Source organism: Crotalus tigris, unplaced genomic scaffold, assembly GCF_016545835.1.
Source record: "Crotalus tigris isolate CLP2741 ecotype Arizona unplaced genomic scaffold, ASM1654583v1 scf7180000017753.6788120, whole genome shotgun sequence".
In the NCBI taxonomy this organism is placed as follows: Eukaryota; Metazoa; Chordata; class Lepidosauria; order Squamata; family Viperidae; genus Crotalus; species Crotalus tigris.
Genome location: NW_024096615.1, coordinates 5105983 through 5132612, shown reverse-complemented (window position 1 = coordinate 5132612; position 26630 = coordinate 5105983). Strand labels below are relative to the sequence as shown.

General features: G+C 40.9%; 1 protein-coding gene across 17 annotated transcripts in view; it reads left to right on the top strand.

Annotated features, from left to right (window-relative positions):
• The window catches only part of ZMIZ1 (zinc finger MIZ-type containing 1), a 328745-nt gene extending 313117 nt beyond the window's left edge, over positions 1-15628 (top strand). For 15 of the 17 annotated variants that reach the window (XM_039340775.1, XM_039340782.1, XM_039340781.1 and 12 more), the window contains 2 exons: positions 6680-6928; positions 9815-11704. In XM_039340775.1, the coding sequence (XP_039196709.1) occupies positions 6680-6928; positions 9815-9922 (357 nt within the window). In that variant the 3' untranslated portion in view covers positions 9923-11704. Of the gene's footprint in view, positions 1-6679; positions 6929-9814; positions 11705-14180 lie in introns of those variants that run through there. The other 2 variants (XM_039340783.1, XM_039340780.1) reach the window with 2 other exon arrangements.
• Positions 15629-26630: the final 11002 nt, after the last annotated feature.

Here is a 26630-nt window from a genome sequence, read left to right as displayed (position 1 = left end):
CCATTAGATGTCCCAAAAGAGGTGTTTTCTACAGGGTCATGGCTTAAGGTGCAGGCTAACATGGGGACACCGGTTCTTGCTCACTCTCAGCCCAGGAACAAATTCTATCTCTCATTTATCGTATTTAACTTATTGATTACATTTCTCCTCCACCCATCTTGCCTAAGAGTCACTCTACAGTTTACACTAACACATATATCCTATAGCTCAGTGGTTCTCAACCTTTCTAATGCCGCGACCCCATAATACAGTTCCCCATGTTGTGGTGACCCCCAACCACTTATACATCACCGGGTGCCAGGGGCGTGGCCAAAGAAAAGGGGAGAAAAATGCAGACAGCCTTGTTTGGCGACCCCCGTGAAATGATCGTTCGACCCCAAATGGGGTCCCGACCCACAGGTTGAGAACCACTGCTATAGCTATATCTAAAAGGCCATTTGGCGATGTTGTTCATTGTGTCAAAATATGTAGATGCCCCCATTAGCTTTCTAAAGTTCGGGGTGGGAAGGGTTCATCTCTTTAGCCACCATATTGTCCCCTGCCTTCCTTAGATGTTGGGTAGAAACTAGGTCATGAAGAAAGATGATTTTGCCCTCCAAAGATTCAAATAATGCCTCAACTATATTGTAAACAGACTAAGAAAAAGCATTTTTCTTATGCTTTCTCTGCCATTTATGACAATGCTGATGTCATAACGGGAACCCTGGTGATGCAGTGGTTAGAATGCAGTCTTGCAGGCAAACTCTGCCCACAGCCAGGAGTTCGATCCTAACCGGCTCAAGGTTGGCTCAGCCTTCCGTCCTTCCAAGGTCGGTAAAATGAGGATCCAGTTTGTTGGGGAGCAATAGGCTGACTCTGTAAACCGCTCAGAGAGGGCTGTAAAGCACTGTGAAGTGGTATATAAGTGTTAAGTGTCATTGCTATGACTCAGTATGACCATTCTCCAGTTGTCCCTTCTTGATGATCTTCCCAAATGGTCAAATTTGCCTACTGCATCCAAAGTACATTAAATGAAGGTCCATTAACTCAAGCTTTTATTACATTAGGGAATATTTAACTAGGCTGCTGAAGCCACATAACTGTCAACATCCAGCTCCCAGAGTCCAAATAAAAATCCAGGTTCATTCCATTTCCGAAAATCTTACCGTTTATTGAATACCCTGCATGGTAATGTTGAAGCAAAACTAACTCTGAGGTTCCAACACCAAATCATAGACTTCAACAATCAGTTTCCCAGCCACACCCCCAATGTCTTACTTAGTCCATACAAACAAGTTCACTTGTAATGGGAACCGTCTGTTTCAAATCCGCACCTGTTATGGTGTCTTGAAAAGGTTTCAGGCTCTCAACAGTCTTCAGTGGGATCTTCAAGTTTTATTTCTCCATCTAACCCACTCAAAAGTAACACCTTCCCCCGTACCCTAAAGGCAAGTTGAAACACAGAGGCACGTAGCTGCCAAAGTTTCATCCTTGACAATAAGAACATAGAGGTAAAAATTGATACAAGCTCATCATTCAAGTGGTTTCAATAACTGCAGTCGCTGTACTACCTACAGTCCTCAACTCTTCCTCAGCTAATAAAACTGCCTTTTATTGGACCTTGTATGCTATTTGGCAAAACGCTATAGCATTTAATGTTGTGGCATTACTAATTTCTGATAAAAGATTTGAGTACATAATAATCGTTGATCTTCCTCGACAGTCCTTTAGGAGTGATAACCAAGAAGACTAGTGTGTCTTTCTAGCCATTAACGAAACAACACATGGACAATAGATTCCGTATTTCCCATTTTGCCCTGGCGCATTTTAACTTTATTTTTATTTTCTGAGCACCACTGCGCTTGTAAATAGCTCATAGGACATAACTTAATCGAGGCGTCTGTAGTCGCGTTCTCTGAGAAAGATTTTGCCCTCTTACAGATTGTCAGAGCTTCCTGTGGGTCCCAAGTCTAAGACTGAACCCTAACCCCTCAAAGTTGTTCTGTTGGTGGCATAAATTTGTTCCACTGGTTTTCTTAATGACGTCCTCTGGAATGGGACCTATGGCTGGAAAAAGAAATTCTGCTTCCACTTTTTCTTAAATCAGTTCCCTTTAAGAAATAACTGGAATGGAGAGCGAGTTGTGTATTTCATTAAGCAAACAGGCCTGGTAACGCTTCATGCATTTTGGCTGAACTCATCTCCCACTTATGTTCTTGACCACATGCATGATCCCCAACAACTTCCCTCGCCCAATGGCGTATCTGAGAGCTTCTGCTCCATTCCACCTCCATGCCGTGCTAACTTCTTTTTTAGACCGTGGCCTTCTGGGGGAATTTTGTGGTGTCATGCTTGAAAGAAGTCCATGTCAACTAGAATGCCAAGTGTCTATGGAGATTCTCAGTCATCCCATCCCAACGATGCTTTTCCATAAGGCAACTGGACTTTCTTGTTCTTTTTCTTTGAAGATGTTTCGCTTCTCATCCAAGAAGCTTCTTCAGCTCTGCCTGGATGGTGAGGAAGAGAAGGATTTATACTCCTTGCAGATGGCTGGTCATTTGCCTTCTTTTGGAGAGGCATTGAGGCCACTTGGGGATTTGTCTGTGTCCTCAGGGTCACTTGAATGGTGCAAATGGATGATGGAGCCTTCTTGGAAGTATGGAAAGGACATATTCTTTCAACAGAAGGAGAGGGATAGATACAACTCCATCTATCTCCAGTCTACAACACGGTCCTTTCAACAATTCCAACAAGGTACTACACCCATTTACCCTACTTAGGAGAACCTAAGGACACAGATAAGCCTCCAGGTGGCCTCAACGACCTCTAAAAGAATGCAAATGACCAGCTGTCTGCAAGGAGTATAAATCCTTCCATTCCCCACCATCCAGTCAGAGCTGAAGAAGCTTCTGAGATGAGAAGCGAAACGTCTTCAAAGAAAAACGAAGTCCAGTTGCCTTGTGAAAAAGCATCTTTGGGATTACAATGCCAAATCATGCCTGAGATAATTCAATCCCCTTTGAGTTTGGAGAATTTTCTTCTGGAAACAGCAGAACTGTCCCAAAGTGAAATGTTTTCAAGAGGGAAAAAAAATCCCAAGAAAGTCCAGTTGCCTTTGGGAAATGGGCCAAAGTTCTCCAGAACATTCCACCTCAAACTGGTGAGCTTTGCAGGTCCCTAATTGTTGCCAGCCCCTGTCACTAAAAGCAGCCATTTATCAAATCTAAGGGTATGATTACTTTTTTAATACTAGCCTATCACATACTGAATTATTTTGTTTCTGAAATAAATGAAACAACCCCCCCTCAAAAAAAGAAAATCCATTTGGGTTTTTTTATTTTCAGATGCCCTTTCTAGAATGTTAAAAGCTTAACGTTTAGCTGCCACGATATGCCCACATCCAGAAATCCAGAAGGAGGCAAATCCCTTTTTTGAAAGAAAAATACACTTAACCCCTTTCAAAGGGGAAAGCTGCCCTGCCTTGTGGTTATTTAAGATCCACTTCCCTATATATGAGGTCTCTCCCAGAAACCATTACTTTTAGCCTTTTCATAAATCATTTTTAATGTCTCCTGGCTATAGTAAGATGAAGGAGTCTGCAGTGCTTGCCTTAATGCAATTGATTCCGAGGCTGAAAAAGAGCACCGTCTGCAAAAAATGAAATTGAGCCAATATTCAGCTTCGTTTCACACACTTTATAAGGACTGAGATTAACCAGGAACCAACCAACCTTCCTTCCTTCCTTCCTTCCTTCCTTCCTTCCTTCCTTCCTTCCTTCCTTCCTTCCTTCCTTCTCTCCCTCCTTTCCTCCTTCTGCTTCCTTCCTTCCCCCTTTCTTCCTCTCCTTTCTTCCTTTCATCCTTCATTCCTCCTTCCCTCTCTCCCTTTACTTTTTTCCTTTCCTCCCTTCCTCCCTCCACCCCTCCCTCCCTCATTTTGTTAGTTATTATCTTTGCAAGAAATCAGGGCTGGCTCTTTCTGCTAAGACAAAAGTCTTCAAACCTGGCCCTTTTATGACTTGTGGACTTCAATTCCCAGAATTCCTCAGCCAGAGGAAATCAAACTATTCTCCAAAGCCCCTGAAGGCAGGACAAGAAGCAACGGATGGAAACTAATCAAGGAGAGAATCAGCCTAGAACTAAGGAGAAATTTCATGACAGTGAGAACAATTAACCAGTGGAACCACCTGCCTCCAGAAGCTGTGAATGCTCCAACACTGGAAGTTTTTAAGAAGAGACTGGACAGCCATTTGTCTGAAATGGTATAGGGTTTCCTGCCTGAGCAGGGGGTTGGACTTGAAGACCTCCAAGGTCCTTTCCAACTCATTATTTATTATTATTATTATTATTATTATTATTATTATTATTATTATTATTATTCGTCAATACTGCAATCATGATGGTTTGTTTTATATTGCGATGGCTGGGTGATAGTACAGGATGCTTTAGGTTTTAGGGATGTGTTCTTAATTTGGCAGGAAGCTGTCTCAATGTGTAAATGAAGTTTGAATGGCAGCTACTGAGTACCATGACTTTAAAAGGAAGGAGAAACTATATTGGTCTTCAAATAGTAAAGGATTTCCTTTTAGCTTTGTAAAGTGGGAGAAAATTGAGCTGGTGGAAATATGATCAGCTGTGACTACGAACATGAAATTAGTTCTGTATGATACACCGGAAGTCTATATGTGCTAAGATGTTTGTGCACTTCCTTTTGTGTCCTTATGTTTGTGTATCGGGTTTGCAACTATATATACAGGTGAGTTTAAAAGAGATTCTTTTTTTTAATTCGTACATATAATTTTCATAAGACCACACTTGGAATATTGAGCTTCTGGAAAGGGTGCAGAGAAGAGCAATGAAGACAATTAGGGGGCTGGAGGCTAAAATATATGAAGAAGGATTGCAAGAATTGGGTATGTCTAGTTTAATGAAGAGAAGAAGTAGGGGTGACATGTTCCAGTATCTCAAAGAAGAGGGGGTCAAGCTATTCTCCAAAGCCCCTGAAGGCAGGACAAGAAGCAATGGATGGGAACGAATCAAGGAGAGAAGCAACCTAGAACTAAGGAGAAACTTCCTGACAGTGAAGATCAGTGAGAACAATTAACCAGTGGAACAGCTTGCCTCCAGAAGTTGTGGGTGCTTCACCAATGCAGGCTTTTGAGAAGAAACCGGAAGCAATTTGTCTGAAACAGTATACGGTTTTCTGCTTGAGAGAGACTAGAAGACCTCCAAGGTCCCTTCCAATTCTGTTTTTCTTCAGTCATTATAGTCTGCAAGGAAGGAACACCTGTGTAAAAGAGAGAATGAGTGTATGTCTATATGCAGAACAGTAAGAATAGTCGGAGGGTTTTCTCTCTCTCTTTTTTTTTTTAAAGTGAAATACTAACTTTCTCATCTCTTTTTGTTCCTCACACCATGCAACTAAATGATCAAGAGTTGATTCTATCTATCTATCTATCTATCTATCTATCTATCTATCTATCTATCTATCTATCCTACCTTTTCTATCTATCTATCCTACCTAATCTATCTATCTATCTATCTATCTATCTATCTATCTATCTATCTATCTATCTATCTATCCCTAACCAATCTACTTATCTATCCATCCATCCATCATCTATCTGTCTTTCTGTCTGTCTATCTATATCTGTCTCTGTCCCTGTCTGTCTATCTATCCATCCATCCCTCTCTTTCTCTTTATCTGTCTATCCACCTATCTATCTATCTATCTATCTATCTATCTATCTATCTATCGGTCTTTGGTTATTCGGGTTTTCTCCCACGTAAAATTGGAAGTGTCTTGGCGACGTTTCGACGAAGTCTCATTCGTCATCTTCAGGCTGGTGCTTTCGGCTTCGTGCTTCTATCTATTTATCTATCTACATACACATACATACACATACGCATATACACATATATATTGTGGGAAGGTATTTTGCCTTAAAAAAATGAAAAGTTGTGCTCTGTTTAATAGAATTCATACCAGGAAAGTTAAAGACGTCAACATATTCAAAAGTTAACATACTAGAAAAAATATTTATGGAGATTCTCAGTCATCCAGATCATGGTTGCCCCAAAGATGCTTTTTTTTCTTTCAAAAGGCAGCTGGTCTTTGTTCTCCCTTGAAGACGCTTCGCTTCTCATCCAAGAAGCTTCTTCAGTTCTGACTGAATAGTGGAGGGTGGAAGGTTTTTTTAAATTCCTGGCAGTCATCTGGTCGTTAGCGCTGTCCCTGAGAGTCACTCAGGCTACTTGGAGGTTTTTCTCAGAGTATAAATCCTTCCCTTCCCCCCATCCACTCGGAGCTGAAGAAGCTTCTTGGAGGAGAAGCGAAACGTCTTCAAGGAAAAACAAAGTCCAGTTGCCCTTTTGAAAAAAAAGCAACTTTGGGATTACAAAACTCAAAATGTCAACTTTCCAACTACACAGAGTTTTTCAGGGCGTCATCTGGACGTACAGCCCAACAGGGCCGCCATTTCTTATTCCAAGCATTTTTCTAAACGTGGTGTTTTGAATGCCGTGGGTTCAGCAACAAGACGATTGCCCGAATTGGGTTCCTCCCGGATGATAAAGGCTTGTAGCGATGATGGTTTATGAAATGATTCCCCTCCCCCCCCCAGCACCATGCTCTCCCCATCTTCCGGCTTGCCACCGCATCTCCTCATGTCTGCTCTCCTGCTTCTCTCCTCCTTCTGCAGATCCCTCATCCTGGCAACACTGATCAATCCCATAGCTCCATGCCGCAAAGTTTGCACGTCCCTCATCCCAGCAGCCAGTCAGGGCAGCCATTACATCACAGTGGGCCCCCGACTCAGCCGTCCCGCCAGCCGACCCAGGCCGCTGCTAGCAACCATCCGCACAGCGACCTGGCTTTTAACCCCTCGGCAGCTTTAGAAGCGCAACCCGGCGGGCAGGGAACGTCCGATATGCCGGAACCATCGCTGGATGTAAGTCTGTGTCATTCTGTCACCTGCTTCCCTTCACAGTGCATTCAAGGTCAGAAGAGGTGGAAGGAAGGAAGGAAGGAAGGAAGGAAGGAAGGAAGGAAGGAAGGAAGGAAGGAAGGAAGGAAGGAAGAGACTTACCTCAGGGTTTGCAATAGTGTTGGCAAATATCTGTAGCTCAGGTAGAGGATGAGGGTGGAGGTTCATTCTCTGAGCTTGTGGATTGGTTTCCGAGCATTTTGCTACCATCTTCAGTAGAGTTTAGAGAATGTTGGTGTCAGTGTTGTTCTGGTTTTAAGGATTTCCAGTATGTGTGTGTCAAGTGAAGATCCTGTGATGGGTCAGGTGTGGGTGTGTCAAGGGAGGGTCCTGTGATGTGTCTTGTGATGGGTCAGGTGTGGGTGTGTCAGGTGAAGGTCTTGTGATGGGTTAGGTGTGGGTATGTCAAGGGAGGGTCCTGTGATGGGTCAGGTGTGGTTGTGTCAAAGGTTTTGTGATGGGTCAGGTGTGGGTATATCAAGGGGGGGTTGTGATGGGTCAGGTGTGAGTCATCAGTGAGAGGCTTGGGATGGGTGTTGGAATGAGGAGGTTACATGAGATCAGGCTCTTTGGGAGATGAACAGCCAACCAGAGACAGCACCAACCTTCAACCATCCCGTGCAAGCCCCCAATCCCACCAGCAGTTCACCTCCCAATGGCCTTGACCTGAAGTAACCTCCCCATCACAAGACCCATCACAAGTCTCTCACCGATGACTCACACCTGACCTATCACAAGGCCCTCACTTGACAAACCCACACCGGAAGCCCTTATAAACAGAAGAACACTGACATCTCATAAACTCCACTGATGTCACCTAGCCTGGTAACAAAATGTTTGGAAACCAACCCACAAGCTCAGAGAATGCACCTTCACCCTCATTACATCAGGACTTTCCAACCTTGGCAACTTTATGAGTTGTGGACTTTAGTTCCCAGAATTGCTCAGCCAGCTATGAAATCTTCAAATCATAAAGTTGCTAAGGTTGGAGACCCCTGGCTTACATAGCTTACATGCCCACATATTGGTTAGAGGTGTTTGCTGGGGCAAACCCAGTCTGTTTGGGTTAATTTATGGTCCCATCTATTGTGTTGCGACACAATAATGTTAAAACAATCTTACAGGTGCGTAGACAACAGAGAACTGGACAGGGAAATTAAGAAGTGCATGAAATTCAAATCCATTCTGTGCTTGCTCCTCATTTCCTCTCTGGCAATAAACTTCAGGGACCTCGGAGATTCTGGCTTGTTATATAATGTCTGGTTGATTCACAAGTTTGAAGGATGTCTTGATAACATCTGTGGAGATGCTCAATCATCCAAGTCATGGTTGTCCCATAAAAGCCCTGGGGGCGCAGTGGTCAGAATGCAGTACTGCAGGCTACTTCTGCTGACTGCCAGCTGCCAGCAATTCGGCAGTTCGATCCTGACCAGCTCAAGATTGACTCAACCTTCTGTCCTTTCGAGGTCAGTAAAATGAGGACCCGGATTGTTGGGAGCAACTGGCTGACCCTGTAAACTGCTTAGAGAGTATAGTGTTCAAAGCAACTACATGGACATGTTCATAAAGTTACAGAGAGTTAAGTTAACTCTAAGGAGGCTTTACTATTTGTCTGTGCTGGCTAAGATGCAGTCATAATAATTTTGCCTTTGGAGGAAAGTCCCTTGTCCTCGTGATGAGCTGGGGCAAAATGATTTGTTAGCAAAGAGTGTGGATGTTTTTTTTTTCACAAGGAAGGTAGCCGAGGAGCTGGAAACAAAGCTAACAAGCCAGACTTTTTAGGAGAAAAAAAAAAATGATTCAGAAATGTGGATGGAAACACCCATGTAGGTAAAACACCGCTCTTTCAGTTCACATCTGTGTGTTCGGATAGGATTGTTCAAATTATCTAAACTGTGACAAATATCTGGGGCATTTAAAGGGGAAAAGGTGGGTTGTGATTTTATGTCCCTGATGCTGGCAAAATCAAAGGTCTTAACAGGGTTTTCACCCAGGAAGCCTCACATATCATTTCATGTAACTCAAGAGTGTGGAAAATCCTACACAAATGATTGGAAGAAGCTACATGATATTAGCTAATTAGACAGCCCCGATGGGTTTCATTTGTTCTCTTAATGGATGAACCATTACAAAATTGATTTTTTTTTTTTTTTAAGGCTTCCTTCCTCCCAGTAAATGTTGAATTTAAACATGCCTGAATACAACTAGGAAATGATGTTGGCTTTACAGAAACCATGGTAGAAGTATTTTTTTTTTAAAAAAAAAAATGATTTGTTACCTGGGTGTATAACTGTATTTGCTGGCAATCTGATGGCTGCCGTGGGAAAAATGCCAATGGCTTTTGCTAAACCTTTGGACTGCCAACTGGATATATCAAGCAAATTTATTTCTGACACTGGGTAACCTATGTGCGGATGAATCCTAGTTGAAGACTAGGACATACCTAAGAAAAGGCATGTCTTAGAACAGATGAGTAGAAGTCTTAGTGAAACTTGAGCCATCTGTTTTATGGAGATGAGGGAGCAAATATACAAAGGGTCTTTCTGATGAAGAGTTTCCTTAAGTATGCAGTGTGGGGAGAAAGGTCTCAGCTAGCATTGTCCATGGAAGACTGTTTATATGCACGTGCAAATTATGTGTTTGCATGCAAGAGACAAAGATGCTCAAAGAGTCCTTTCTAGTTGACTTCCGTCGACGAAGGCCCAACAGCATGTCAACGTTCTGTTGCCGTTTAGTCCTATTGAGAGTTTCTGTCAATGCTTTAGAAGTTGCATCTTCCAACAGACGTGGGCCATGGATGCCTGCACACTTGACAAGGGCTTCACCAGCTGTCTTCTCTTTCTGTTGTAGCTGCTTCCCGAACTCACAAATCCCGATGAGTTACTTTCCTACTTGGATCCTCCTGACTTACCAAGCAATAGCAACGATGACCTTCTCTCTCTTTTTGAGAACAACTGAAGCCTTCTGCATTTCACTCCCGAGACCTTTTGACACACAACCCCCATAGCTTCACAAGCGAGGAATCTCGAGTTACTCTTTCCCACGAGGACAAGCTCACCGCTTGAGCGTACAGCACACACTCCTTCCTTCCTTCCTGCACCTCGGACCTGCTCAAGTCCCAAGTTCGGATCGTGACAGTGGAGAGAAGCAAGAGGGACAATCTGGGGTTGACCTCTTAGACTGCTGGGCCACATCGCAGACCGTTCGTACAGCTGTGGGAAACCTCTCTCTTTGGGCTCGTTCTGCGGAGCGAAAGAGTGGACAACTTTGGGGATATCCAGCAAGGAGCATCCCAACTAGTCCCAGCAAGGGAAGAAAGAAGCAGCAACAAGTCCATCCTTGACCAGTTTCAGAGTGTCTTTCCAGCCGGTGTTCTTCCATACATCTCCTTCCTTTGGCTGTAATGTCTATTCCACTCGGTCCTCCCCAAGTTATGCAGATTCCAGTCTATTTGTCAGACGAAATAAGGACTACCGTTGGCAGCACAGAAAAGACTTGGAATTCGAAAATACCAAAAAGCACAAAGTAATCAGTCACGTCACAAGTAGGGTACACATACAACATGTATCAGAGGGTGACATCAGACAGTGGGGCTTCCCCCCCACCCCCGTGATGGGAGAGTCCTGTGAAATCTCCAGGTTTTGGCAAGCGTATTTTTTTTCTTTTGTTTTCTAGCCAATTGTAGCATCTTTTATTTAATCGCTCTTGTGGGCAGAGCAACTCTCTCCCTTTACACAATGCGTTGTGGTCCGACTTCTCGTGTGTTTTTCGACAAACGTTTTCTCTCAGTTGATGGTCTTTTTGGGTAAGAGAACAGCCAGTTCCCTGGGGGAGGGGAAGGGAAAGGAAAGAAAAACGGGAGAAAAGCGAGAACCTTATTTGCATACGAAGTAATAAGAAAAGCCTGCAAAAATATTAGCCGTGAGGATGTTCTCTTTACTCAGACAAGTTAGAAAATTGCTCAGTTCCTACAGGAGACAGGAAAAGGGAAGGGACAGGAAAAAAGACCCCCTTGCAAAGAGAGGGAAGGGGTTCAAAGTCAAAATGGCCACCATAACCAGGGGATCAAAACTCTGCCCCTTTTTAACCTGCAGGGTGCGGAATGGGACAACTTGGTGCAGCTAACTCACCGCAGTCAACTCGCCATGGCCACCTCACCATGGCCATCTCACTGCAGGACAGTTCAACAATTCAATTTAAGTTGTCAGATGTCCAGCTAGCAAATCCAAGAGGGGAACTCCTTGGATATCCTTCTTCCCAAAATTAACATTTTTATTGAATACACTAGCCTGGCACAGTAGAAGCAAAACCCAGCTCTGGTTTTCCCACTCAACATCCACACGGTTAAACTTGAATTCCCCTTGGCCATTCCCCTCAGTCCACGGAGTTGTCCAATCGAATACGCTCCTTTTGTTCTGGGAACACCTACGCAGCGTGACCTTGAAGGGAGGAGCAGGGTCTCATGGGCTGCAATTGGCGAGCCTTAGCAATCCATTCCCATCCCGGACATGATTAGAAATTTCTTCTTGGCTCTCAACTTGACATATGTATTTAAAATAATTTGAAAGTTATTTTAATTTTTCCCCTTTGCACCTCCATTTGTCCCTCCTTTGGCCTCCTTTCTTTAACGATTCTATTCCACCATTTCTTCGATATTAGTGTAGCTCTCGTCCCATGGCGAGTTAGGCCACAGCGTGTTGTCCCAGACCCTGAAGGGTGGGAGATGCAAGTTAAAAAAAATAAAAGCGGTAGGTTTCCATCCCAGCTAAAATCTTGACTGTTTGGACCCATCCGATGGCCCTGTCCACTCAGCCCAAACCAAGAGAGGAGAAATTCATTTTGAGGAATTGAAACTGGCATTTATGTTAGGAGAAACGTCAAATAACCCTAACAGCTTGTCTTGGGTTTCCTAGACCAGCGGTTCTCAACGTTTGTGTGACGGCGACCCCCGTCACACAAACGTTCTGCGCATGTGCGGCACGGTGCCGCCCCCATGCGCAGCACGCATGCGCGGCGCCGCCCCCTGAGGGGAGAAAATGGCGGATCGCCTTCTTTGGCGACCCCCGAAAAATGGTCGATCGACCCCAAATGGGGTCGCGACCCATAGGTTGAGAACCGCTGTCCTAGATTGTGTTGTGATTCATCCTTTTGATCTTGTGTTTTAACATTTTACCTGCCAGCACCTCTCCCCCTTATCTTATTTTATTTTTTATTTTATTATTTACTTCTTTCTTTCTTTCTTTTTAAAAATGTAGATTTTCAAGGATATTGGGCATAGGGAAAAATTAGTCATTCTGGTGCAATTTTCCAGCCAGTTCCCATCCAAATGCTTCACTGGTACTTGTGATTCTCCCTCAGTTGCTTCCTTCCTGCATGAGCTTCCGGTCACTTCTGGGCCCACTGTTGTGCTGTCGTCCTCTTTTTATAGATTGTGTATAGTAAACTGTGTTTGAAAAAAGTACATGTGTGCCAGCTGCTCTGTCTGAGGCCAATATTTCAACATCTGCCTTCTGTGTATAGATATTTCCTTCCTTCTTTCCTTCCTTCTTCCTTCCTTCCTTCCTTCCTTCCTTCCTTCCTTCCTTCCTTCCTTCCTTCCTTCCTTCCTTCCATTCTATTCTCTTTCTCATCCATTTCCCTTCCTTCTTCTCCTTCCCTTCCTCCCCTCTTCTTCCCATCCCTTCCTTCCTTCCTTCCTTCCTTCCTTCCTTCCTTCCTTCCTTCCTTCCTTCCTTCCTTCCTTCTCCTTTCCCTTGCCATAAGGTAAATAAATAAATCTCCTTTTCCTTTCTCTCCTCTCCTTCCTCTCCTCTTATCAAAACGGCTCCCGTCCCTATCCAGAATCAAATCAAATATAGAAATATTTGATTTCAACACTAGGCTGTCGGATTTTGGCCAGGGGTTCTCTGGCCTGTTGATTTCCATGTGTGAGTTCTATCAACCTCTTCTTAATGGCGTGATAAAAGTTAAAACTGTGCATCCATCCTGCATTTCTTCTCCTCGCTGAAGTCATGCTTGTAAATTCTTGGAGCATCTGTTCCACCCCCACTGCTGTCTATGCATTTTGAGACATATATATATGCATAGATATAGATATCTATATATCTATATATCTCTCTTTATATATAGAGAGAGAGATGCGCTAACCCACAGCATCTGGCTGTGGCTAAACAGGAAATGGCAGTTTTAGTTCCTCTCTTCTTGTCCAACAGAAGTGTTGACTTCTAAAAATATTTTATCTAGACCTGTTCTAGCGTTTTACTTTTGCTCCAGTTCTCTCTCTCTTTCTTTTGCCTTTTAAAAAAGTGCTGTTCATTATGCAAAATCAATTATTTTAAGAATCGATCTTGTAAATATCTTTTGTGAATATTTTAGCCTTGTCATCGATTGTAATAGCCAACACTTTTTTACACGTGTTTTTAAAATACATAGTCTTTTTTTTTTTTTTTTGCATTCTTTGTTCCCCCTGTCCCCAGATAAAGGAGGATTTTAAACTAAGGGAGCATTTATTTCTCTTTTTGATCAATTAGTCCCTATACATTTGTAAACTCACATGATCCATACGGCCAGGCGAAAAATGAAAATAGCCAAGAATTATGACTGTCATAACATAGATCACCTGCTTCATAGACAAATATGTTATTTTCTTTTTTTTAAAAAAGATCCTTGTTTAAATCATCTGAGAATTATCCTTTATCCACACATAAGAGAAAGCCTGGCATCTGATATACCTTATAGTGCTTAGGGCTATAGATGACAAATCGTGAGAACAGAAACTAGAAATGCGGGAGGTTTTTCTTTTTAATCTAAGACATTTCCCCAAATTTATGCATCCTTATTTGTGATCACTGAACATCAGGAACAGCCACGTATGGTTGCCCACACAAGCTTAGTAAAATAAAATAAAAATGCTATTTTTTTTTTTTTAATGTCTGTCAACAGAGACCTTGAGTGTCTTCAGCTCAATGGATGCAATTTGTTGCGGGTCAATCTTAAGCCATAGACTAAGTGCTGTGTAATTCTACAAAACGGCCCCTTTATTATTAAGCACATATCTGTTCGAACGAGTACTTGAATCCATATTTTTTTCCCCTCTTGTTTTTCTGCGTTAACTGGAAACCAAACTATTTTAAAAACAGGTGTGTTGAAGGATTACAGTTTGTCTCATACGGATCTAGATGAAACCTGTAAAAAGTAACTTTTTTTTTTTTTTAAGGAAGCATAACAAGAGGAAAAACATCTACGACTGAGTTTGTTGTTGGTATAAGGCTTCCCTTATTTGAAGGTTTGTCTCCTCGAATAACAGAAATTAAACCTGCATTGTGGACAGGGATAGATGTTACGTGTGGTTGATTTGGTATGCAAAAAAAAGAAGAAGCATATTTATTGAACACGGAGTCTGTGCAGCTAAGTTGATGAATAAGGTTTGGATTTGGTCAAAATAGCATGCTTTGCAAAATCAGCCTAGAAAGCCCTGGATTTGTGTACACACACACACACACACACACACACACACACACACACGAACAAACACACCAATAAACACAAATGATTCATCAGCATATTATTGTCTTTCTTTACGCTGGGAAAAAAAAATAAACAAACTACACTGCCATCCTGTTAAAATAACTGAGCATCTCTAGTAAACAGTGTGAAGTCCTTAAAAGTCAGTCCTGTTAAATTCAGTGCAACTTACTCTCAAGAAACATAAGTTAATGGCCTTAATGAGGTTTTTTTTGTGTTGAAAAGCAAATTTATATATTCCTAACCAGAAGTGTTTTGGCCCCCCCACACACACACACACTCACACACACACACACACACACACACACACATAGAGTTTGTTGTTTTAGGGGCATTTTGTTTGAGTTTTCACGTTTTTAAATTTTTCCCAATAGTTACCTACTTGGAAAAACATACACAAAGATTTATAGTTCTACTGCCAAGGCATTATTATTATTATTGTTGTTATTGTTATTATAGGATGTTAAAAACACACACAGAGTAGTGTCTGCAGTGGAGACTCCAAGCGGCATCTGTACATATGTAAATGGAAAATAGAGACATGTTAACAGAAACGCATTCATTTTCCTTGGATTGTGTATTGTTTTTATTTTACAGGAAAAAAAATAAAGCTTGAAGATCCATCTTATGTGGAAAATGAATCCTGTTTGTTAGCGTTTGTGAAGTCTCCACCTTTTTGTTTCATTTTCTTGTAATATACTCTGAATCTTTTGTGGGGGAAAAAAAGTTGCATTTGTTCTGTTTGGTTTTGTTTTACCTTCATGTAATAATTAGCTTAAGTGTATTAGTCTTTATCACCTGTGTATTTTTAGGGTGCTAAAAACAAAATAATGAAGAAAATAAGGGGATTAAATAATAATAATAATAAAAGAGAGATTGTAGCCAAATTCATACTTTGTACAATTTTTTGATATCGTGATCCGATTGAGAATTAAAAAAAAGTACAATCTGAATTAACATGCAAAAATGGCCATTTGTCTTTGTTTGTACATTGTATGTACAGTACAATTCCAATCATTTCATACTTTAAAACTGGTCAGAGAAACAGTTGTGATTTTTAGTCTTGCAAAATTGTATGTAGTTAGATGATGTGACAACCTAATATTTATCTAATAAATATGTATTCAAATGAAACCTGTACATTAGGCGTTCATGTCGTTATTTTGTATTTTTTAAAAAAAATATCAGATTGATTATTGCTAGATGTTTATATACCGTACTTTCTTGTAAACCGGAAAGCATTTTTTCTCATTTTTTTGCTCATGTTACTTTTCCTTTTTCCTAAATAAATTTGGAAAAATATTTGGATCCATCCCTGGACAGCTGTTTTGTACATGTCCAAGCTTCTCTTTTTGATTTTATACAAAGAAAAATAATTGTAAGACACCACCGTACAACTTGTCCTTGACTTAAAACTACAACTGGGCCCAACATTTTGGTTGATAAGTGAGACGTTAAGTGAGTTTTGCCCCGATTTTACGTTCTAAGTGTGACAACGGTCATAAGTCACCTTTTTTTCAGCGTAGTTGTGACTTTGAATGGTCCCTAAACAAACTTGTAAATCGAGGGCTGTATTCATCCTTTACAGTCATGTACATTTAATTATGCACTGCAGGAATTCTCCAACTTTGCCAAATCACATCCCTCTAAAATGAAGAACTGTTGTGTTCAGCCTGTCTCCTTGCACAAAAAAAAATGTGATATTCCACTGGATTTTGGCTTAGGCAAGAGTTAAACAGATCACTTGGCGTTGTGGCTATGTAATCTGTGTTATCAGATGAAAGGATGATAAGGCTCAAACTGAAGAAACTAAAAGGTAAAACCCTCTTTTATAAATAAACTGCGTTGGAATTGCACCCAGAAGTCAAAACAAACTACCTGCAAATGCATTTTTAAAGTCTTGTCTATGCTTAATATGTTTGAGACAAGCCATTATTTGCTCCAAAGATCCTCTTGTAGGCTTGGATAAAGTGGGGGAAAAAAAATCTCCTTTTCTTACAAATCTCCCAACAATGATATTCCTAAAGCCAATAAATTCTAACACATCTTTTCTAACTTTATAGCGTTTTAAAATGGATGTAAACGAAGGAGTTTCCCCCCTTCTTTTAAGGTTAAAGAATCTGAAAAAGCATGGTGAATTTTATTAATAGAAACGTTGATTAGTCGGTCAAGATTAATAAGTGCAAACAGAAATACAGTATATATTATTTACCACAGCAAGGGAAAATGTAGAGATGGCTAAATTGATTGCTTTATTCAAAAAAAGAAATGTCTAATTTTGTTTCCATTTGGAAACCGCTTCTGCATTTTCTGCTAGGGATGGGGGGGGGGAATGAAACTTGCTGATTAGGTAGGTTTGTTGTTATAGAAATGACTTGGGTATATTACTATGTAAAAGTAAAGAAATGAGGCTGCATGTTATTACCTTATTCTACTGGACTAAAAAGATTTGGAAATGGAAGCTTTTTAAAAACATCTTTTTCTCCTTCTACCACTCTCTCTTTCCTTTTTCCTCTCCTAGTTTCCCATTATTTTCATTTTTGTTTGCATTTTGTATCCTGATGAACTAATAAAAGTTTGAAATAGACAAGTCTCCCAGTGATGTGAATACACAAATACAGACAACTAATTGTGAGCAATTATTTTCGCTCCTGAAAATCAGGGGAAAAAATATATAATCTCTTTTCATCTGGGCTATTGTGGCACCAGAACAAGAATAGTGCCCCTCATCTGAAATTAAGTTTTCTCCCAAACTCTTTTAAGATGCTGCGGCTTGCGGAATTACAAAAGAGACTTATGACTCTGGGGAAATGAGATGCAATTTTGATCCCAATCAAAATCTTAAGGAAAAAGTTTTATTATTAAGAATCAAGGGAGGATATTTGCTCCTGGGTGGATCGGAATTGAAGATTGCAGATATTCGTGGCGGATAAGAAACCACGGTAGACTTTGTAAGCGTTAAATAGAATAATAGATTGTTAACAAAGGGCTTTGAAGTTTGCTATTGATTTATCTGTCAATTACCTACTTTTATACACAATAGATAGATGACAGACCAAATTGGTTGTAGAAGTTTGTGAATTGTGGGCCTGTTTCACAAGTAGGAAAATTATTATTGCCACAATATACCTATCAGTATTCAACTAGGGGAGATAATATGTGTATATGTGTCATTTTTTCTTTGCTTTTCTAATGCATTTATTTAAATGCTTTGTTTCTTTTTTACAAGATTTATTTTATTTTCCCACATTGGAGTTTGTATTTTAACTTTCAGAATAAAATAACAAATTTATGGGGGAGGGGGAAAGATGCTGCTTCAAGTCCAAATTGTCAAGACATGTGCATTGTCTTCTTACCATCCTTTCCAAAGCTTTGTTTTCACAGCTTGACCATTGAGAAGACTACTGCTTGAGCTACGGCAATCCCAGCTTTTTGTAGAAATATCCTTCTTTTTTACATTTCACAGAGCCTTCCTCTTTTCTACCTCTTTATGTCTCCAGCACGCTGCTAATCCCAATTTTGAAACCCTAGGAGGAAACAACAACAACCACCACATGGTAATCATCTTCAGATCTTCATCATTAATGGTAAGTTTATTCACAGTTTCTGGTGAGAGAGAAATTCTCTAAGAATGGGCCCCAGGATGTGTGACTGACCCAGATTGGATCCTACAACATTATCCCGGGACATGTCTATTTGCCTTCATTTGTGAGTAAGCTTATTCCCTGTGCATCTTGATGTGTCTTTCATCTTACAAAGGTTCAACAATAACCCAGATGATATAAAGGTTAATACATGGATTATTACAAAAGTTCAACATTAACCTAGATTTTCCATTTCCTATTTATTCCCCAATGGGGCCTTCTCTACTTTCAGATAGTACAGTATAGCGATAGCGATAGCACTTAGACTTATATACCGCTTCACAGGGCTTTACAGCCCTCTCTAAGCGGTTTACAGAGTCAGCATATCTCCCTCCAACAATCTGGGTCCTCGTTTTACCAACCTTGGAAGGATGGAAAGCGGAGTCAACCTTGAGCCGATCAGGATCGAACTGCTGGCAGTCAGCAGAATTAGCCTGCAATGCTGCCTTCTAACCACTGCACCACCAGGCCTCCTAAGGTAACATCCAGTAAGTTACAGCAGGGGTCTTCAAACTCGGCCCTTTATGAATCATAGACTTCAACTCCCAGAATTCCTTAGCAGAGGATGCCTGCAATGTTCAGAACGGCAACTACACACATTATGTAATACCAGAAAAACTGGTCCAGTGTTGCCTTGCACAGGTCATTGGCACATGCTGCGTGTTGGGAATACCTGAATACACATCACTCATTGCTGCTCGTCATTTAAGAGTCTCTGTCCATCTATCATAACTGAGGTGACACTGAATAGACAGTGAGAACTTTAAAAATTTAATTTCTCTTGCTTTTGATGTTGATGGGTAAAATGTATTACCTAGGTATTAGGAATGACTCAAATGATCAGTTTCTTAGCGATATACAACTCAGATTATTGTAACCATTTTTAAATAAGATGTGAGGTTTAGTGAGGTTCAGATTGATGATGGGTATTCTTCAATTATTCTCACCTAGTTCCACAATTAAAATTCCTTAGGGAATTTTTTTTTTTTTTTTTTTTACCAAGAATGCCTTTCTCCCTAGCACCCTTTCGAATTTCTGATTTCACATAATATCTCCTCATTTTTGTGGAACTTGGTGTGTGGGACCTAGATTTCTGGAGACTGTTGTCCATCTTTCCATATTGTTCCAGTTAGGCATCTCTTCTCAGATCCTCTAAGTTCATTGTTTCATCTCACTTCTAAAAAGCAGAAGATCCAAGAACAGAAGCAAACCAAACCAAGATTATTTCCTTGTTTTCATTTTTGCTTTCTCTATGGCAAGAAAGAAAGGTTAAATTAAAACAATCTGATTATAATTATGTACTGGAAAGTTTCTGGTTACTTTTAGAAATTTAATACAGCGGGAGGTTAAAAAAAAGAAAACTATTATGAACTCTGTTTAAAATATTCTAAAAAGCAGAGTCTTCAAGCTATTAACTGTTGGCTGAGAAATATAAATTATTATTTGACATATCTAAATCTCCCACGCTGAAAAAAATGTGTACTACTGAATTTTTCTATGAAAGTGCTAGAGAAGGAGAGAGAGAGATGATAGATGATGGATGGATGGATAGATAGATAGATAGATAGATAGATAGATAGATAGATAGATAGATAGATGATAGTAGATAGATAGATAGATGATAGTTAGAAATAAGGAAGAAAGAGAAAGAAAGAAAGAAAGAAAGAAAGAAAGAAAGAAAGAAAGAAAGAAAGAAAGAGGGTAGATAGGTGATGTAACATAGGTAATAGATAGATAGATAGATAGATAGATAGATAGATAGATAGATAGATAGATAGATAGATAGATAGATAGATAGATAGATATGAGAGAGATATGTTTGAAATTATTATTGACTGAAGGGAGAATTGTATTACTCTTCCAACAATTATTATTTTAACACTGCTAAACGTTTTTGAGCAACAGCCTTTGTGTTAACTAAATTGTTAAAACAGCTTTGCTTGCTTGCAATTCCGCTGTGATCTCTCAAAATATTTTTTCCATGCCCTGCATTGTGCCAGGGTTTTAGATTAGCTTCCTCCAATGCTCGTGAAAGCAGAGTGATGGGACACAGACCAAATATATCCATTTCAAATAATTAAATGAGTGTTGTTAAAAAAAAAATTCCAAGTCAATTTCATTCCCACCTGGAATACTGTACGTCTTTGTAAGCCAAAGCTGGTATCAGCCCTGTCAATTTCACCAACAGGCCAAGTATCCTCCATAGTTGTTCTCCAATGCGCGTGGAACTTTCTAGTCAAGGGGTGGGAAGCATTGGCCAACAAAAGCTACTGGGAAACTAGTTTCAGAGTTGATCTAGAACTTATGTCAACTAACAGCCCTGCTGTCACCTTCCCATACAACAAGCTTAGAATGACACATTTATTTTTACTCAGTCACGTCCCTCTTCCTTACATCATGCATTTATAGTGCAATATTCAACATTCCAGCTGTTTCCTTTCTAGTTATGCTTCTCTGTTCTACTTCTTTCTCTAACAAGTGTAGGAGTCTGGCTGTCTGAATGTTAGTCAGTGCTTGCACAGAGTTCCTATTGACCAATCTTGGAATATCCCTTTAAGGAAACTAGATTTAAGGGCAAAGATCTTTCCAGGAAGATTGTACCCACTTGATCCGTGTCGCTTCAGCCCTCATTAGATCCCACCATCTATATGTATTTCTTGGTATGGTTTAGAATTGTTTTCAGAGTCTTAGGAAATCACTGCTGCAGCCCTAATTAGCTTTCATTCATTATTTAAAGGTATTGTTCAAAACAATGCTAAAATCAAATTGGTACCTTATTTAATGGATCCAGTACTGGAAGGAAGGAAGGAAGGAAGGAAGGAAGGAAGGAAGGAAGGAAGGGAGGGAGGGGGGGAGGGAGGGAGGGAGGGAGGGAGGGGAAAAGAAAGAAAAGAAAGAAAAAGAAAGAAAGAAAGAGGAAGGAAGGAAAGGAAAGGAAAGAAAGTGAAAGAGGGAGAAAGAAAGAAAAAAGGAAGGAAGGAGGAAAGGAAGGAAGGAAGGAAGGAAGGAAGGAAGGAAGGAAGGAAGGAAGGAAGGAAAAAGAGAAAGGAAGGAAACAAGGAAGGAAAGAAGAACCTAGGGCAATTCAACCATTGCTTCCTAATGAGAAATTAAACATTATAATTGTCCCAAAGGTGCTTTTTCAAAAGGCAACTGGACTTCCTACTTTTTCCCCTGAAGACATTTCGCTTCTCATCCAAGAAGCTTCTTCAATTCTGGGAAGTGAAACATCTTCAAGAAAAAAAAAAAAACCAAGAACATGCCTTTTGGAAAAAGCACCTTTGGGACAAACCATGATCTGGATGACCGAGAATCTCCCTAGACGTTAAAACTTTCTAGTAGCACCCAACTTAATACAGTTAATTAATAGTAGAATACGAAAGTATCCCCAAGTAATTCGTTTCTCCATAATTACCCGGTAAGATTCAGGAATTGCCAAAGCAGTAGGAAAAAGCACCTTGACCATTTGTGTGTGTTTTTTCTTTCTTTTTTGGTGTGTGCATTCAGGAAGATGTGTCACTCAGCTGCTTCACTTTTTTTTTTTTTCTATTTATAAACAATGAGTCACTGCTGATAATGGCCCGTTTTGACGGTTGCATATGCAAAGAACAAGAACCGTCCGCCACGTGAGTCTTAGAAACTCAACTGGGTGCCTGCAAATTGCACAAGGTAATTAACAAATGGCTCATCTAATTTGCATTGTACACCTTGACCTCTCTGCAGCTGCCTGGCCTCGCCAAGGGCGTGGGCAAGTGGAAAGAGGACCCGCCCTTCTTCAAAAGAAGCACACAGGGTGAAGCAGAAACAGCCTGGAAAACTTTTACAAATCAGGCGTGCATGAACACATGAATAATAACTTTGGGGGAATGAAATGGCCCAATCCAGGAAGGAACACGCGGTGCTTATACTATGGGTGATGGTCTCATAAACCCAGTGCAGGGATTCAGCCGCTTCACACCACTTTGGCAGAACCGGTAGCTAATTTTTTTGTTGCCCAGGCCCAGAATGGATTTCTGGAAGTGGCATCTATGAAGAAAACCGGCTATTCACATATTTGAATCCCACCACTGGAGGGAGGGAGGGAGGAAAGGGAAAGAAAGAAAGAAAGAACGAAAGAAAGAAAGAAAGAAGAAAGAGAAAGAAAGAAAGAAAGAAAGAAAGAAAGAAAGAAAGAAAGAAAGAAAGAAAGAAAGAAAAAAGATAGAAAGAAAGGAAAGAGGAAGGAAGGAAGGAAGGAAGGGAGGGAGGAAAGAAGGAGGGAAGTTGGAAGGTCATGGAAGGGAGGGAGGGGAAGGAAGGAAGGTCAAGGAAGGAAGGAGGAAGGCAGGTCAGAAGGTCATGGAAGGGAGAGAGGCAGTGACTGGGATTCAGCCGGTTCTTCACACCACTTCGGTTCTTCACACCACTTCGGTTCTTCACACCACTTCGGCAGAACCGGTAGCTAATTTTGTGTTGCCCAGGCCCAGAATGGACTTCCGGAAGTGGCATCCACACAGAGAACCGGCTGGTCACCTCTTTGAATCCCAGCACTGCAGAAATCCCTTAGCTGAATCATGGCATCCATCAGTTGGATCATTCAGCAGAACGATTGCAATTGGAACGGAAGGCTTACACCGGAATGGCAGAAGACGCCTGTTCTGTAATTACTCCCGGTGTACTCTAGGTAAGGACTCTAATTACACAAGCCAAGTCATGCCTATCACGTAACTAGGAAATGTTTTTAATGTTGATAAACTGCAAAGATTGACATCAAGTTTGGCTTGCCAACTACTGTAAGTCTTTGCATTATCTCTCCCGTCACTTTTTGAGCATCAGGCCTGAATTATCTCTCCTGATCTCTACTCATTAGCAGAAGACACTCCTGGCACAAAGCAAGATTCACAACAAGCCACGGTGATATCCAAAGTTAGCTTGAGATACATGGGGGGGGGGGGAATCACAAACTACAAAGACCTCCAGATAAAAGTAGAATAACCACCCTGTGTAGAAAGTATTGCTCTAATCTAACGGCTATTACAATGAGAATGTCCAATATTATACAATCAACAGTATGACGATAATGTACATTGTCTAGTAAATAATGGAATGAAATAGAATAGAATAGAATAGAATAGAATAGAATAGAATAGAATAGAATAGAATAGAATAGAATAGAAGGGACCTTGGAGGTCTTCTAGTCCAGCCCCCCCCCCTTGAACAGGAGAACCTATACCATCTCAGACAAGTGACTATCTTGCCTCGTCTTAAAAACCTCCAGTGAGGGAGCGCCCACAATTTCTGGAGGCAAGCTGTTCCATTGGTTGATTGTCCTCACTGTCAGGAAGTTTCTCCTTAATCCCAGGTTGCTTCTCTCTTTGATCAGCTTCCAACCATTGTTTCTTGTCCTGCCTTCAGATGCTTTGGAGAATAACGTGACCCCCTCTTCTTGGTGGCAGCCCTCAAATACTGGGACACTGCTATCATGTCACCCCTATTTCTTCTTTTCTTTACTAGCCAAACCCAAGTCCTGCAGCCATTCTTCGTATGTTTTAATAAATAGCGCTGATTATTACCTCACTTGGTACTGAAACATCTGCAAGAAAACTAGTTCAGAGAGCACCAAGGACCCCACTAATAAATTTCATTGTACTATATTTCATTAATGTGGAAAGCGCCATGGTGGTGCAGGGTGTTAAGAATGCAGTATGGCAGGCAAAACTCTGTCCACATCCAGGAGTTCAATACTGACCAGCTTAAGGTTGACTCAGCCTTCCATCCTTCCAAGGTCGGTAAAACGAGGACCCAGATTGTTGGGGGCAAATAGGCTGACTTTGTAAACCGCTTAGAGAGGGCTGTAAAGCTCTGTGAAGCGGTATATAAGTCTAAGTGCTATTGCTACTGCTATTGACTCAGTCTTCCGTCTTTTCGAGGTCGGTAAAACGAGGACCCAGATTGTTGAGAGCAAATATACTGACTCTGTAAAGCGCTTAGAGAGGGCTGTAAAGCACTATAAAGCGGTATATAAGTCTTATTGCTATTGCTCATGCTAATGGCTTGATTACACTAGAAATTTCTAACGTGGAATTTTTCACATCAAGTATAGGCAGAGGCAATCCTATTATTATTATTATTATTAATAATAATAATAATAATAATGGAACTGCTTCCATCCTGCGATGATATCTGTAATACCATCAAACATCCACATCTGCCTATCCCAGGTCCTGGGTAAGGACTCGATAGGTAGACAAAATGCCAAATCCAGTCTGAACATCTGGCTGACTGTGCGATGATCCATAATAATAATAATAATAATAATAATAATAATATAATATATTGAACACCATTGGCATTGACAAATTCGCTATTAGTCAATTGCAAAAGGCAGCCTTATTAGGAACTGCTTCCATCCTGCGACGATATCTGTAATACCATCAAACATCCACATCTGCCTATCCCAGGTCCTGGGTAAGGACTCGATAGGTAGACAAAATGCCAAATCCAGTCTGAACATCTGGCTGACTATGCGATGATCGATAATAATAATAATAATATCTGTAATACCATCAAACATCCACATCTGCCTATCCCAGGTCCTGGGTAAGGACTTGATAGGTAGACAAAATGCCAAATCCAGTCTGAACATCTGGCTGACTGTGTAATGATCAATAATAATAATAATAATAAAGTTGGAAAGGACCTTGGAGGTCATTTAGTCCAACCCCCTGCTATTATCGTCAACTCTTCTAAAGCATGGTATGCTAATAAAAAAAGTTAACTCTGAAGTTATTTTTTTTTTACTTTTAACTTTTAAGTGAGTTAATTAAAAAAAAAACATGTGCACTGAATGCCAGCCTTTAATATGCAACAATGCAAAGCTGATCTGATGTTATGCCCAATTAATTTCTGCAGGCTGAGATCACGCCCAGCCTCGCCCAGCAAGCAGGTCCATTCAGCCATCCATCATTATGAAACTCAGATACAATCCTAATCTCCAGATGCGAGGCAAGGAACAGGAAGAAGAGTTCAGCTTCCTGATTGGCATTTAGGACAATAGCAACAGAAGCAATGTTGGTCAAGGTGGAACTATTGCTGGGACAAGCTGGATCTTCTCTATGTTAATTATACCGGAAACACATCAGAAGGATGAAAGTAAACTCAGCGGTGTGGAAGTCCTTGTAGAAAATACGAACAATGGCAATCACGAGAAAAAAAAACCAAACGCACAGGGACAGTATAGGTCAGTGGTGGCGAACCTATGGCACGGGTGCCAGAGGTGGCACTCAGAGCGCGCGCCGTCGCCCCAGTCCTAGGCCTTCAGCTGGGTTTTATAAAACATTTTCACTGCCATGTGCAAAAAAAAAAAAAAGGTTCAATCAATCAGTCAATCTCAACTTCTCCTGGGAAAAAAAAAGATCTTGCAAAGTTGGAATTGATTGATTGAACTTTTTAGTCCCACCCAGTCTGCCGTTACCACCACAGCCACGCCCACCCAATGGGCCACACCCACCCAATAGGTCATACCCACCCAGCACCCAACAATGCAGAAGTGGATTTTGGGTTGCAGTTTGGGCACTCGGTCTCTAAAAGGTTAGCCATCACTGGGATAGATCCCTCTCTTGACTCTGCCCCCAGCTTCTGCCATTTTTTTTCTCTCCCACACCAGCCTCTCAAATACGAATTAGACCCTTCCATTTAGTTTCTGAACCTTACAGTGAAAAAGCCACAACCCCTCTCTCAATATTTGAGGGTCACCATTCAAACAATTCATATAGTCTCACGCAACCACTGCTGGGACAATATACAATGCAGGTCAAAAGCCAGTAGGGCTCAGGGTGCTTTTGCATATGGATGCTGATTTTTTTTCTTTGGAATATCCCAGCGGTTTGGAATGGATATTCCCCATTTTTTATCCTTGTGGTGAGATGGCCAAAAAAAAAAAAAAAAAAGGCTTCTGCAATGGCGAAAGGAACCCGTGCTTTAGAGACACAATGGTTTTAGAAAGAAGTGCTTTACATTTAACCGGTTCCAATTGTCGATTAATGTTTGTCAACAGTTCTTAAGCTTACTATTTTCTTGCGTGGTTACATTTGTTCAGTTTAGATGGTCCTACGAGTTTCTTAAATAAAATGACATAAATACATCCAAGAATCTTTCCTGCCGAAACCTCAAAGATTTGAGTTGCATAGATGCCTCATTTTTCACCTCTCCTTTTTCTTTCTCTCTCTCTCACTCTCTCTCTCTGTCCTCCCTCCCTTCTTTCTTTTTTTTTCTTCTTTCTTTCTTTCTTTCTTTCTCCACCCCTCCCTTCCCCCTCCCTCCCTTCCTTTTCTTTCTCTCTCTTTCCTCCTTCCCTCTCTTTCTTTCTTTCTTTCTTTCTTTCTTTCTTTCTTTCTTTCTTTCTTTCTTTCTTTCTTTCTTTCTTTCTTTCTTCACCCCTCCCTTCCCCTCCTGTCCCCCCTCCCTTCCTTCTTTTTCTTTCTTCCTTTCTTTCTCTCTCTTTCCTCCCTCCCTTCTCT